Here is a 12,818-nt window from a genome sequence, read left to right as displayed (position 1 = left end):
TACTCACCGTGACCGGATAGTGAGTGAATATGTTCACCCCATGCTGGACATAATGCCTGGTTGTTCGCTTGTACAGTCATGCAAACAGTGGCACGTTTGAACGATCATGTTCATCCATTCTGGTGTCCTGCCCCTAGGCCACACGAGATGGGTCTCGCAGAAGCATGGATTGGCGCACACGCGGAACGTCCGTGCCACTTGCCGATCCCGATCCCAACAGGAAAAACCTACTCCTTGTCGTGCCCGACCAACACCGCTGTTAGGTGGCTCTAGCAGCACCACACTCGCGCCATCTCTCATAATGCGATGCAGCCCGACCGACCACCACCATAACTAAGCTACACGGAGAAGCTGGATTATAGGAAATGTGAGACATGCGGGGAAAACAACATATCAGGGGATGCGTGAGAGTTGCGCATCCCCACAAGTTGCACATGGCTTAAATATAGCCTAAATTTTCCATGCACAGAACCCTTTGCTTCCGGAGAGTTCAATTTTGAACTGCATTGCTGAGGTACACAGCCCTAAAGCAATTTTGTTAGTAGTACTATATGTATTGCAGAATTTGTTTTGGAAGTTTTAATGTTTCATATGTACGCATCTCTCTTCCAGGGAGTCCAAACACTTGCTGAACGTAATCAAAAGCCAGTACTTTGCAGAACTACTAAATGTCGGAGGAGATGAAGTAAAGGCAGGGAGACCATCCAATCTGACATGGTAGGTGTTAGTGTTTTTCTTGAATTCTTGTCTTCTTAATTTAGCAATGTGTAGGTAGTGAAATTACAGCACAGATTGAATTCAAGTAGATTGCCTTAGTTGGGGATGACTGACATGCTTTTCTGTGCTTCTTCTATTTGTGCATGCGTGCAGCCATTTACCAAGCTTATTTTCTGGAAACTGCTGTTGTGGCATCAGCATGGGGAACATGGTTGATCTGCTCAAGCTATTCTCTTGCATAAGACATGCATCTCCCTCGCAGGCTTGAATTGCATGTGCAAGCACATAGTATCATGACAGAAAAGTTTCATTTAAAATTAATATTACGGTTTACAGCTTTTATTTGTATGAGCAGCATACTATGCCCATTTGCACTTTTTTATTTGCAGAGGATAAATATTACTGGAAGGTGAGCAATGTAATAACAGTTGTGTAAGCACATGTTCGAACAGCTAGCTTCTCAACTGCAGCAGCAGTAAAACGGGCCGTGGTACTATTGCCAGGCAAGAGTGAGAAAGATAAAGATAGAGTGCCTGTGTCTATCGGCCACATTCTCATGGGGATATACAGCATCTCACTGAGGCCACCAACACCTTCGCCTGGTAAAGAGATTCCTTGGCTGGTGCTTTCACCACTTCTGACATTCAGACCCAAGAGCCCTGCAGTACAGTTTATCCCACATAACTATTCATGTCTGCCCAGGCTTTTCTTAAAAGGGCCCTGAATCACCCCTCGGGCTTGGTGAAATAACATAGTCTGCGGGTTCTACGCTGTTGTGAACGCTGTTGTACGCTGTTGTGAACATCTTAGCCAAGTTCTGCTGTCCTACGCGGTCCGTAGAGCTTGCAAGCGAAGTGCAAAGTCACCTTTTTCTCAAATGCTCTTGTTTCAAAAACCCCATGATCCTCGCTCTTTTCTGTGTGCTTTATTTCGTCATAAAGCACACTCCAATATGCGGCTGCTATTGGTCGCTGTGCTCGGCTACACCGCGGCCGCCGCGAGATGCTGCCACGAGTCCAGTGGCTAAGCGCACTGCGGCTCTCTGAGGACAGCTGCGTTTGGCTTACGTTTAGCGTGGCATAGGCACCAAATCGGAAATTTGAACTGCGCACCACGGTGACGTCTCCGCTGTAGCCTTCGCAGTGCAAGGCATTGGAGGAGGAAGGGGAGCACAGCTGAGGCCGTGTTTGATTGCCAATAACTCTGCTTCTGCTGAACGCATTTAAGTACTTTTTGTGGCAAAGTGGTTCTGAAATAGCCTATCTTCACTTCAAATGTCTTTCTCCACTTCGATAAAAAGTGGTTCAGGGCCCCTTTAAACCCACTAAAGTACAATAGCTGCGGAAGAAGATTTACACAAGGGACTAATGATCAAAGCAACTGTTGTATAATGCCATTATCGCAAACCAGTTGCGATCAGGCCAACCTTGCCACTGGTGGCTTTTCATATACATTGATGGAAGAGAACATGTCTTATGAAAAAGAAGGGAAAGAAAAGAAAAAAAACAGGGAATGCTATTTAATCCCTTTTTTGCCATGCTGTTATCTCGAATTCTGACCGAAAATGGACACATTATTTTTCAGAGACCCCATTTGCAAACATGTTTCACTTCCTCTGCCAGAATAAACTCTGTCCTGCTTCAGGTTGTCTACCAACCGGCAAAACCGGGAATTCTCAGCGATTTTGAGTAGTCTGGAAAAACTCAGGGAAAACTCAGGCAATTTGTGCTTCTATCAGGGAAACTAGCTGTAATTTTATCGAAAGGGAACCCGAAGTCGCGGTAATGCTGTCCCGAGTAACAGAGAGGAATCGTTACGAATTGTCTTTTACGTCGCATAGTCGGCTGGAGGAGTTGCCAGAGTATAGTCAACGAGCCACTTTATGGGCGCCAGATATTTCGGACGGCTTCGCGGTACCACTATGTACCCCATAGGGTCAATGTATAACAATGTCTGAACTTTCGGACGCAAGAACCCTTTGCCGTCCGATTTTCAGGGCTTTCTGCCGTGACCGCAGTTCCAAGACGGCATTAATAAAAGCCACAACCTCGCCGCCTCGAACCGGCACGCTCGCACGCAGATCCGCTGGCAGCCGTAGCCACCACCGCGGCAGTGCTAGGCCTAGCTGCTTCGAGGTTCGACATCAAGCTTCTTGCGTTCTGTACCGTGTTTTTCATTGAAACAATTCGGCGCGGTCATCAATGGTACGGACACCGCCTTTGTGGCCATCACAATTGACTTTGAAGTTCGGAAAGCATGGTGCGTTGCATAATGCCGGTTTCCAAAATTCAGCTTCACCTCATTACAGCAATGTTACGCTGTGAAGCATAAGTGTGGGAAGGGGCAACTGTCACAGGACACAGTATTTATTCTTTAATTATACACGCGTGCACCCGCCATCTTCTGTCTCAATACGAGCACCAATATGCCTAATAAGTGTACTGTCAGGCCTTCAGAGCTTTCTTGCGTGTGCCTGTGGCGATTTGAGCCCTTAAGGGCTGTAAAAGAAATGCATTCATTTTTTCGGACGTTTTTGCGGTCCCTAGGGAGTCCGAAAAATCGGACGCTAACTGCACAACTGCCCAAGAGGAGGCTTCAAATGGTCCGTGTGGCAAACGCGCAGCCGAAGGAGAACATGAAGACAAAATACCTATATGCATTGAGAAATGAATGGGAAAGGAAGCATGCCGCCGCTTTTTTGAAGGAGCTTGCACTCTAAAAGCAAAGTGTTGGCTGGCACCGAGATGCAGGTGTCTCTCATCCAAGCAAAAACTTTAAAACAGTGAAACGCAACACTGAGGCGCTCTGCGCGGGCTGAGAGTATGTCGGGACAGTTGAGGTTGACTTACCAGCTGTTACGAGAGAATCTCACTTGTGATAAAGTTCAGGCCTCATATGAACTAGCTTGCTATCAGTTGATAGAAACAGCTCATATTCAAAAATATTCTGTATGCATCTCTTTTTTTATTCGTATTTGGGAATGTTCGACTCAATTTGCAATGGGTTTTACTATTACTTTCGGAGATATTTAATTGCTGTGTATTATACTAGCCCCTCCCTTCTGTTTTCTTCTTAAATGAAATAAACACTACCCCTTACTATTCAAATTGGATTATGTTTTTTTTTTTTTTTCTAACATGCTTACTAGAGAGTGATGCCATTGGGCGATATGACATAGAGAGCCCTTGTTCACATAAAACAAAGTTCTGTATCACTCAGGGAATATTGCAAAGGCACTCAGGGAAAACCTGGAAAACTCAGGGAATTTGGGAATGTCAACTTGGTAGACACCCTGTGCTTGCACTGCCCCACAAATTGTGTGCTGCCATCTACCGGAAGAATTGCAAACCGCTAAGAAGAAACCAGCTCTTCCATGGCATTGCAGGAAAAATGAAAAGTACTGTTGTTGAGCTGAGCTCCTCCTTGGCAGTTTTTACCAAAAACGTGTGGACGAACCCAGCTCTTTCGTGGCATGGTAGGGGCTAATTAAGCAGCAGCTTAAGTAAGACCCTAATGTGAGAACATTTCAGGAAGGAGAATGTCTCTGGAATTTTTTACTTTGTTGAAGTTAATCTACATCAGCTGCACAGTGCCTTGCACATACTGTTGATCCACTAAGAAAGTGAATACATAAACTTGCCATGTTTAAGGGATGTATAGTAGTTTGTTTTGGTTATGTTGTGCATTGTGTTGTCATTTATTTGCTTTTGTATGTTAAAATAGGTATCCAAATGAACTGGCATGGCAACTTGATTTGTCTCGCATCATGATACGGAAATCGGAGGCATATGCGCGGCTCCACAGTTTCCTGATATCAGAAACAGACACAGTAAGTGGAAGCAGATTTTAGTGAATTCATGTCCTTATGTCTACTTGCAGCTATCATATACCGGGTGGCCATGAGTTATTGACTTGGTAATATTGTCAAACCTCACTTCTACAAATCTTGGTGTTAAGGAATACTACTTTAATTCCCCTGGAATGCTAGACCATGCACTATCTTATCAGATTTAGCAAAGTGATTTTGCATTGCTATGGACACCGAGATATTAAATTTCAGTTCTTGAAATGTGATGCTATGATAGCTCAGCAATGGAATTGCAGGAGGTGCAGTTTAGGTAACATTAACAGTCTTAACGGACTTGTATGTAATGAATTACATGTCAATAATTACTTGTAATCAATTACATTTTTAGCAGTGTTGTGATTGATCGAATACTTTTTTTTACTCACTAATGCTAACTGTAAATCAATTACTTTTTTCAGTAACCAATTACATGTAACCAGTAAATTTATTGGTAAAAAACTGTAACAGGTGATGCAGCTTTGAGCAATTGAATTTTGCAGAAACTACAGTAGAAAGCCTGCATTTGTGCCATGCACCAACCTTGTGGATGGGCATCTTCAGACCGACAAACTTGGGTGTTCAGTATTTGTTTCGTCATATTAATGCTCCACCAGATGTTAGGCAACGAATTGAATCGATGCTACTGTGGCTCCATAGTGATATCTACTTTGGACGTTGATGCCATAAACTCGCCTACTAATGATTTTTTCAGCTTTTCATTGGCTCTTCTGGGAGTACCTTGTCTGAGCCCCAGCAACGGTGAAGCGCTGCACTTTATAGAGGTTGAGATGTACGCATATGGGCATTGAGCAACCTCAATCTGGTGTGCAAGGTGCTCACATGTTGCAACCAGTGGCGTAGCCAGAAAGTTTGTTGGGGGGAGGGGGGGGGGGGGCTCACGACAGCTCGGCCTCCTCACTATAGAGTTTGTTGAGGGACCGAATACATGAATAACTGCACGGCCATTGCCAAAGATGCTGCAAACAAATTCTTGAATGCTATACACTGTCAAGGCAAGTAAAATATGTATTTGTTCATAAAAGAAAATACTCGTACAGCCCAAAAGTTGTGCCCGAAATGACTGATATCAATGGTTCCATGTTTTTTGCCTATTTAAGAAGTAAAGAAAATATCACATGAACTTTATAACTATATCAGTTCGAAACCGCCTAAGCAGTGAATGCCGCTGATATGAAAAATGTAAGGGCCGTGAAATGAACAAGTTGAGGACACATATTTTAATGAAACTTTGTCATTCAAGAACCTTGTTTGCATTTTTGTACATATGCAACAGCCAGGGGAAAATCTCAATGACGTATTTTGTTCCAATGTACTGTGCAGAAGCAGCTGTCACCGGTTGTATATTGTGAGTAATTGCATCGAAATTATAGTTGCAACAGAGAGCACATATAAAAGCAGGAGTTCTGCAACATATACGAAGGCAAGTCAAATGAAAGTGAGCCAATGCAGATATATGACAAACGGGGTACTTTATTTAAAATTCTCCATGAGCATTTAGACATTTGTACCACTGACTAACCAGTCACGTGATTCCCGTCTCGCAAAGCTTCTTGCGTTGCTGCTACAAAAAGTCGGTAACTGACTCTTTCATGTCATCGTCCGACACGAATCTGGTTCCCTTGGGCTGGCTTTTTATTTGCCCCAAAATGTGGAAGTCGCAAGGCGACAGGTCTGGGCTGTATGACGGATGTTGCAGCGTTTCCCACTTGAAGTTTGCCAGTTTTATGTTAACTACATCAGCGATGTGGAGACGGGCATTGTCGTGGTGCAAGATGACCCCATTCGTCTGTTTTCCATATCGTTTGTTCCTGATTGTGACACACAGCCGATCTGGCGTTTCACAATATCGAAAACAATTGATAGTCTCTCCAGGTTCAGCAAATTCAATCAGTAATGGCCCCTGACGATATAAAAAAAAAGTCAGCAACACCTTTCCGGCAAAAATGACTGCCTTTGCTTTCTTTGGGAGTGGTGAATTCGAATGTTTCTACTGTAAGCTTTGCCGTCGTGTTTCAGGCTCGTAGTAGTGACACCATGATTCGTCCCCGGTCATAATTGCAGGCAAGAAGTCGTCACCCTCATTGTAATACCGGATCATATGAGTCAAGGCGGCACCGAACCACTCCGTTTTCTGGTGATGGTTCCTAATCTTGGCATCCATTGCACACACAAGAGCCGATAACCGAGATGTTCGGGAATTATAGTGTGAACCGAACCGTGACTGATGTTCACATGCTCTGCCAGTTCCTCGATGCTTATCCTCCATTCTGGTCTAACCAGCTCATCAACCATTGCAATTATGTTGGGGGTGATTGCACAGTGGCTTTGGCCTGGTCTTGGATTGTCTTTGCAACTTTCAGAGTCGCCAACGAAATGCAATGTTCAACGTACACTGCAGCCATACAGCGACTGGTTTCTTTTTGGGAAACACCTTCAGCTGTCGGAAACCTAACTACACCCCGCTGTTCAATTTTTGGAGAGTCCATTATGTCAAGCAACCATGTTCAACCCAGCGTATGAGAGCATTAAAGAACATTTATCCTCACACCTGCGTGTCACTTTTGTAAATGAGAGATGCCTGCGTGCTACGTGCATTCCTCGCAGAAAATGAACCGAACCATTATTGCGCTGGGCGGGTTGGTTCACTTTCATTTGACTCACCCTCATACATTAGAAATGAGAAGATACAATAGAATATACAAATGCGAAGATGTAGCTTGCTAAAGGCGAATCTGCAACCTGCGCGTGTACAATCGGGTGCTCCGCTTCTCCTGCTGGCCGCCGTCTTTTTCTCGCAGTAGGAGGCTTGCGCTCCCGTTTTCCGAAGGCATACTTCTTTGAAAATTTCTTTTCGAACGAGCGATGATCCATCACTGACCTGGAAGCTTTCATAAATCCGAATTCTGCTAGTGTCAAACGAAGAAACACGCCAGCGTGGTCTTCAAAGCAGACAACTGCGGTCCGCTGTGGTTGCCAGCTTGCCCGCTGCTGCAGCAGCAACCAATGGCGAGACGCCTTTCAGCACGGCAACCAATCGGAGGTTCGCTTTCATTGCAGGGCCCATGTGACCGCCTCTAGCAGACCCGCACTTCTTTTGTGTTTGTGTGTTTGCTACAAGATCGCGACGATCGAGGAATTCAGAAACGGAATGGCGAAACTTCGAGCTTTCGAACGATACCAAGATGGCAGCGTTCGGTGGCGGGAAAGACGAGTTAGGGCTCCGCGAGCTGCGGTGATTTTACACGATTTAGTGCTGTTTTCTCGCCCTACGCGCTGATAAATTAATTTTTTTCGGGCACTTTTAGTGCGTTTTCAGCCAAACCATTTTGATACTATGTAGATTAGGCATTGCAGATACCGAAACGCGTCGTTGCCAAAAATCGATTTTTCTTGCGATTTTCGCAATCTGATCCCCGCATCCCCCCTTAAACATTCCACGTCAACTTAGTATTGTCCTTTAGTGTCCCTTTAAATGTCTCTTAAATTTTGTTTAGAGTTTTCTTTTTCCAACAGGGTAACATTACACGACAAGAAGCAGTAAGCATGATTCCACCTCTTCTGCTTGACGTCCAGCCCCACCACAAGGTTGGTCTTCTTTTTCAACATGTGTTGTAACTCAGTGACTGGAATTCTGCTGCTGCACACAAGGTCACAGGATTGATTTGCATTTTACCAGCCATATTCTGAGGAAGAAAAATGCATAGACACTTGCCTAATTTGATTAAGGTGCATATAAGGGGCTCTAAAAAAAACGCTAAAATCATTGTAAACTGGTGAAGTATTCTTTGAAGAGTATTTTCATTCTTCTTGGCAAAAACATTGATTACTAGCAGAAGAAATTAAGGCAAAGCCTTCCTCTCCTGAATTTTCTGTCCAAACCCCATTGGCAGTTCGCTAATGTGATGTTATTGATTTTAAAGTATGTTATCATATTTGGGCTGTTTTACCAAAGAAAAACTTGTCTAGATTTCCCAGGTGGAGTTTGGTTAATTTAAAATGCAGTGCAATCCTTCTTAACTAACAAACAAGTACAGTCGAGCCTCATTGATACATTCCTGTTCGTTCTGTTTTCCTAGCTCTTATGCTCTGAAATTCTGGCACCGCTTAGTTTTCATGAAGTTATATGTGTTAGCTTCCTATTTGTTCATTTCTCTTCATGGTTGTTACATTTAAAAACTGGTGATGCATCACCGGTGCAGCATCGTCTGTCGGGGGATGCCATTGTTGAGCATGCTAAGACACAAATGGGAGCCCATGTCAGCTATTGTGAATATGTGTCCTCGAGTAATGGCATCGGGACATCTGAACTGCTGAGCCTGGCGGATGTGTCGTTGGTCCCAACATTGCTCACAACGTTTAAAGCCAAGAAGAGGTGAAAGAAGGCACAAGCGGTTGCCTCACAGATACTGTCGTCGCCTTAGATACACCCTAGTGCTCTTAATTCGGTGTACACAGCTGTGCAGAAACTAAAAAAGGCTTCGGTTATCAAGCGTTCGACCCTAGCACCAGATGGAAATCACAAGCTTCATTTATTGGGATTCACAGCTACAGCTGCTCCAAAAGAGTGTTTGATCCCTTTATGAACAAGTGCCACCTGCAGTCAACTAACAAAAAAAACATTTCCTTGCCGAGTTTGTTTTGATTCGGGAGTTATTGGCTAAATGCCTTTGGTCAACACTTAGTGATTGGCAGCAAAAGTAATTTGCTGGATTAGAGCAGGAACAGACGAGGAAGAAGTTTTGTGCAGGACGCGCTTTCTTTTAAAGGCACGGCCAGTGGTGAAAAACAGGTGCAATGCCCCCGGCTGTAGTGGTATCACGCAAGTAATGCAGAGGAAATGTATTGTGCACCTCTGTTTCACATCCGATGAAAACAGTCTGTGCAAGTGCTATACAAAGCCATAGGTGGCTTGGGGTGAAGCTCGCTTTCTGTGTTTAGCCGGGTGTTGCCCACAGGCAACAAACCTATCGTTGAAAAAGTTTCCACAATACATTTCTTTCCTTTTATTGAACATTCTTATTTTCAGTGTATTATGCACACTTTGATGAAAAATAAAGAATTTCTTCAGATGTTTTTATATCTTGGCCTTAAATATTAATGTTCAATCTAACTGCCAAGCAGTGATAGCAGGCGTTATTTAGCAGGTTTTCAATAGTTTGTTGGGTTTCTATTCAACTTAAAATAAAGTTTTGTGTGAGAGTAGCTTTTTTTGCCTCATCTGTAGCATTGCCGCAAGCGTTAATGGATGTTATATTTTCCTAGATTATGCATTCCTTTTCCGTGGTCCCCTAAGAAACATATACACAGGGTTCTACTGTAACTAAACCAAAGGAGACACTGTCAAAATCTATGAGATTACGATTGGATGATGCTGGAACTTCAAGGAAGGCACCGTCTATCTTTGGCTTTGCCTCTTTTCTGGCTTGCCAAGCATCTGTTTATGTTTAGAGTGAGCTCCTCGTCATTCTGAAAACATAATTTAATAGTATAGCTTAGCTTAATATTCCTATTTAGTGTCACATTAAAAAAACCTGGGTTGTCCATGGTAATGCAAGGGCCATGTTTTTTAGGCAAGTGAGTAACTGGGCATAGCAGCATTTCCACAGAGCAGTCAAGGCTCAAACGCCATGAACTTTGCGCCCGTCAGAGGTTTGGCGATGTGGTGGTGGCACACAGCATCCATATTGGCTGGAATCACCTCCTAGTGGAAAAAGAGCCATCCTGGCGACTCGAGAGGAAGACAGATCGAGCTGGTCATGGTATGGTTTTGGATGTGTCAAGTGGACTGTTCAACAACTGCCGCAGCATTGGTCCGTAGACTGTAATGTGCTTAATGGCATAATTCACAGGCAATGTCTGCGCAACAACACTATAGGGTCTTTGGGTATTAAAACAAAACTTTTGTTGAAAGGCTGGTTGGAACGGCTGGAACCCAAAGCCACGTCAGAGAGTTTGTGTGAAAGCAATAAAGCATGGGTCACCATCGCGACAAGGTTTTGACTGCCATTTGCTGATGGCCATGAAGGAGTGGCCAAGCTTACAGCATTCCTCAGCATAATGGGCAGCTTAACAGATTGCTGTACACTCATATGTGCCGGGCATTAATGGAAGAATGGTGTGAGGTGCGGTCAAATGTTGGTGACCTTACAAGAGGAAGAATGGCCAAAAGCCTGTAGTAATCTGTGGTGTAGTGTTCTAAGTTATGAAAGGCAGAATGAGTTCTCAGTTATCGTCGGACATGATGTATTTGAACAGCATCTCATGAGTTATTTTTAATTTCTGTTCCTGTCGGTAAGTGCAGTTTTTCTGCACGGGCAACCACAATCCATCTCCTTCTCTCTCTCTCTCTCTCTCTCTCTCTCTCATGTCTCTCTTGCACTGTGCCTCTATTTATGGCTTTATTGCACCGGCATAGAAGTGTTTGGGAAGTGTTGCTCTCCTTTGAATGTTTTCAGTCTGTAAAATAAAAGTTTCTTTATCCCTCAGATGTAAGGTTGGCTTGTCTGCTATCAATAATTGTAAGCTGATGAATACTTGTAGATTACTGTCAGTTGCATAAATGCTGCCCCTGCTTGGAAAATCTGTGGTGCATGCCTCTAAGCTACACATTGGCCACGGCACAGACACAGTGCCACCTTGTGGAAGAAAATTGGAAGAGGCCATTGACCTACAGTCGTCAGTCTCGTATGCCAGGCTATATGCAGCTTATTTGCACTGTGTACTGCATGCCAGCACACAACAGGTTTTACTGGTGTATTTGGCAGGCAACAGAAAGGGGTCAAGCTTCCTCCAAGACACACTTAGAAAACAAACCTAGTGCAGTGTTCTTTCGTTAATTTGACCATGGTTGGATACACAAGATTGATAGCATTATCTGGTAGGTCGAATTAAACAAGATGCAGAAAAAACAGCAAAACACACACTGATTCATTTGGCATTATTTTCCCAACTCTAACATGCCCCCGAATCAAACACTTTCTATGTGTTCAAAGTGGAAAACGAACGTAGCAATGACATTAAAGCTTGTAAACAAGGTAAAAATCGAACGTGATTTTTTAGCAAAAGAAGGGAGGCGGGGGTCCAACATGTGTTATACAACGGCGGACTGTTTTCTGAAGACAGCTTCATTTCTGCAATCTACCTATATTATGCAGTAAAGCATACAAATGCTTCATTGGCAGTTTTGGTATTATGTTTGATTGCGTCGTGCAGGCTATTTTCATCCCAATTTTACTGAAAACAAAAGACAGAAAAGGCGCATGTTAGAATCAAGTAAATACCGTAATCAAACATTGTGAAAGCATTCACTGTCTAAGCTCCACTGAGATAGACCCTGCCACTAAAGTGGTTGCTATTTGGATAATCATAGGGGTCAGGCACATGCGTGCTGACTGGTCAAGTTCTAATTATATGGTTAATGCCAAATTTATGATCAAAATAACAAAAGTTCGGCCCTATAGAAATGCATGGGCACTGGCCGGGACCTTTGACCTTGATTGAATTGACCAAGAAGTTGAATTAACTCGAGTCGAATTAATAAAAATCTACTGCAACGTCTTAATGTTGCAGCTGAGAGCCTTACTCTCACTGCTAGCATATTTTACTGATCTCTATTTTCATAGGAGAGTCGGCATCAGCAACACAAAACATTATTGCTGCGGGTAAAAACTTTTATGACATTTATTCGTTTGCCAATCTTTGTTTCTTGCTGGTGCTTTCAGAGCCGCTACGGCGGTGCAGTGACTGTGGCGTTCAGTTGGTGAGCAAAAGGTTGCATGCCCCATTTTCAGCCACGGTGGCTGCACCGCCAATAGGGCAGGAATCCAAAAATGTTCACATACCAAGCATTAATTACACATTAAAGGACCTCAGATGGTCAGCCTAGAGCCATCCTCAGTGCAAAAGTATTGCAAATTTGGTGAGCTAAAAGGTATTCTTGATGATCAGTTTGCTAGAACACAAATACAAGGATAGAAAAAACACAGTGCTTTTCCAGCGCTTTCAGTTTTTTTATTGGTCTTCATGGGGGCTGTTCATAATACATACCCTCTGCTACGGTGTCTTGTCTCTAGGCCCCTGTCAAACATGATCTTGGATTGTAGCGCGAATTGAACACGGACACAGGAAGGAGCAGACAATCTATGTCCGTGTTCACTTTGCGCTACAATCCAAGATAATGTTACCGTACCAACTCGCCCAACTTTCTAGCCTTTTGCATTACATTCCCTGTCGA

At 43.6% G+C, this 12,818-nt stretch overlaps 1 protein-coding gene across 4 annotated transcripts in view; it reads left to right on the top strand.

The window, feature by feature from the left end:
- Nsun2 (tRNA (cytosine(34)-C(5))-methyltransferase Nsun2) overlaps positions 1 to 12,818 on the top strand; it is a 159,546-nt gene that overhangs the window by 8,373 nt on the left and 138,355 nt on the right. For all 4 annotated transcript variants that reach the window (XM_075672634.1, XM_075672627.1, XM_075672617.1 and 1 more), the window contains exons 4-6: positions 613 to 717; positions 4,441 to 4,546; positions 8,099 to 8,170. In XM_075672634.1, coding sequence (XP_075528749.1) covers positions 613 to 717; positions 4,441 to 4,546; positions 8,099 to 8,170 — 283 coding nt within the window. The remainder of the gene's footprint in view (positions 1 to 612; positions 718 to 4,440; positions 4,547 to 8,098; positions 8,171 to 12,818) is intronic.

The sequence above is a fragment of the Dermacentor variabilis genome, chromosome 1 (genome assembly GCF_050947875.1).
Source record: "Dermacentor variabilis isolate Ectoservices chromosome 1, ASM5094787v1, whole genome shotgun sequence".
In the NCBI taxonomy this organism is placed as follows: domain Eukaryota; kingdom Metazoa; phylum Arthropoda; class Arachnida; order Ixodida; family Ixodidae; genus Dermacentor; species Dermacentor variabilis.
The sequence above is the reverse complement of the archived record's forward strand: the minus strand, read 5'-3'. Positions and strand labels throughout refer to the sequence as shown.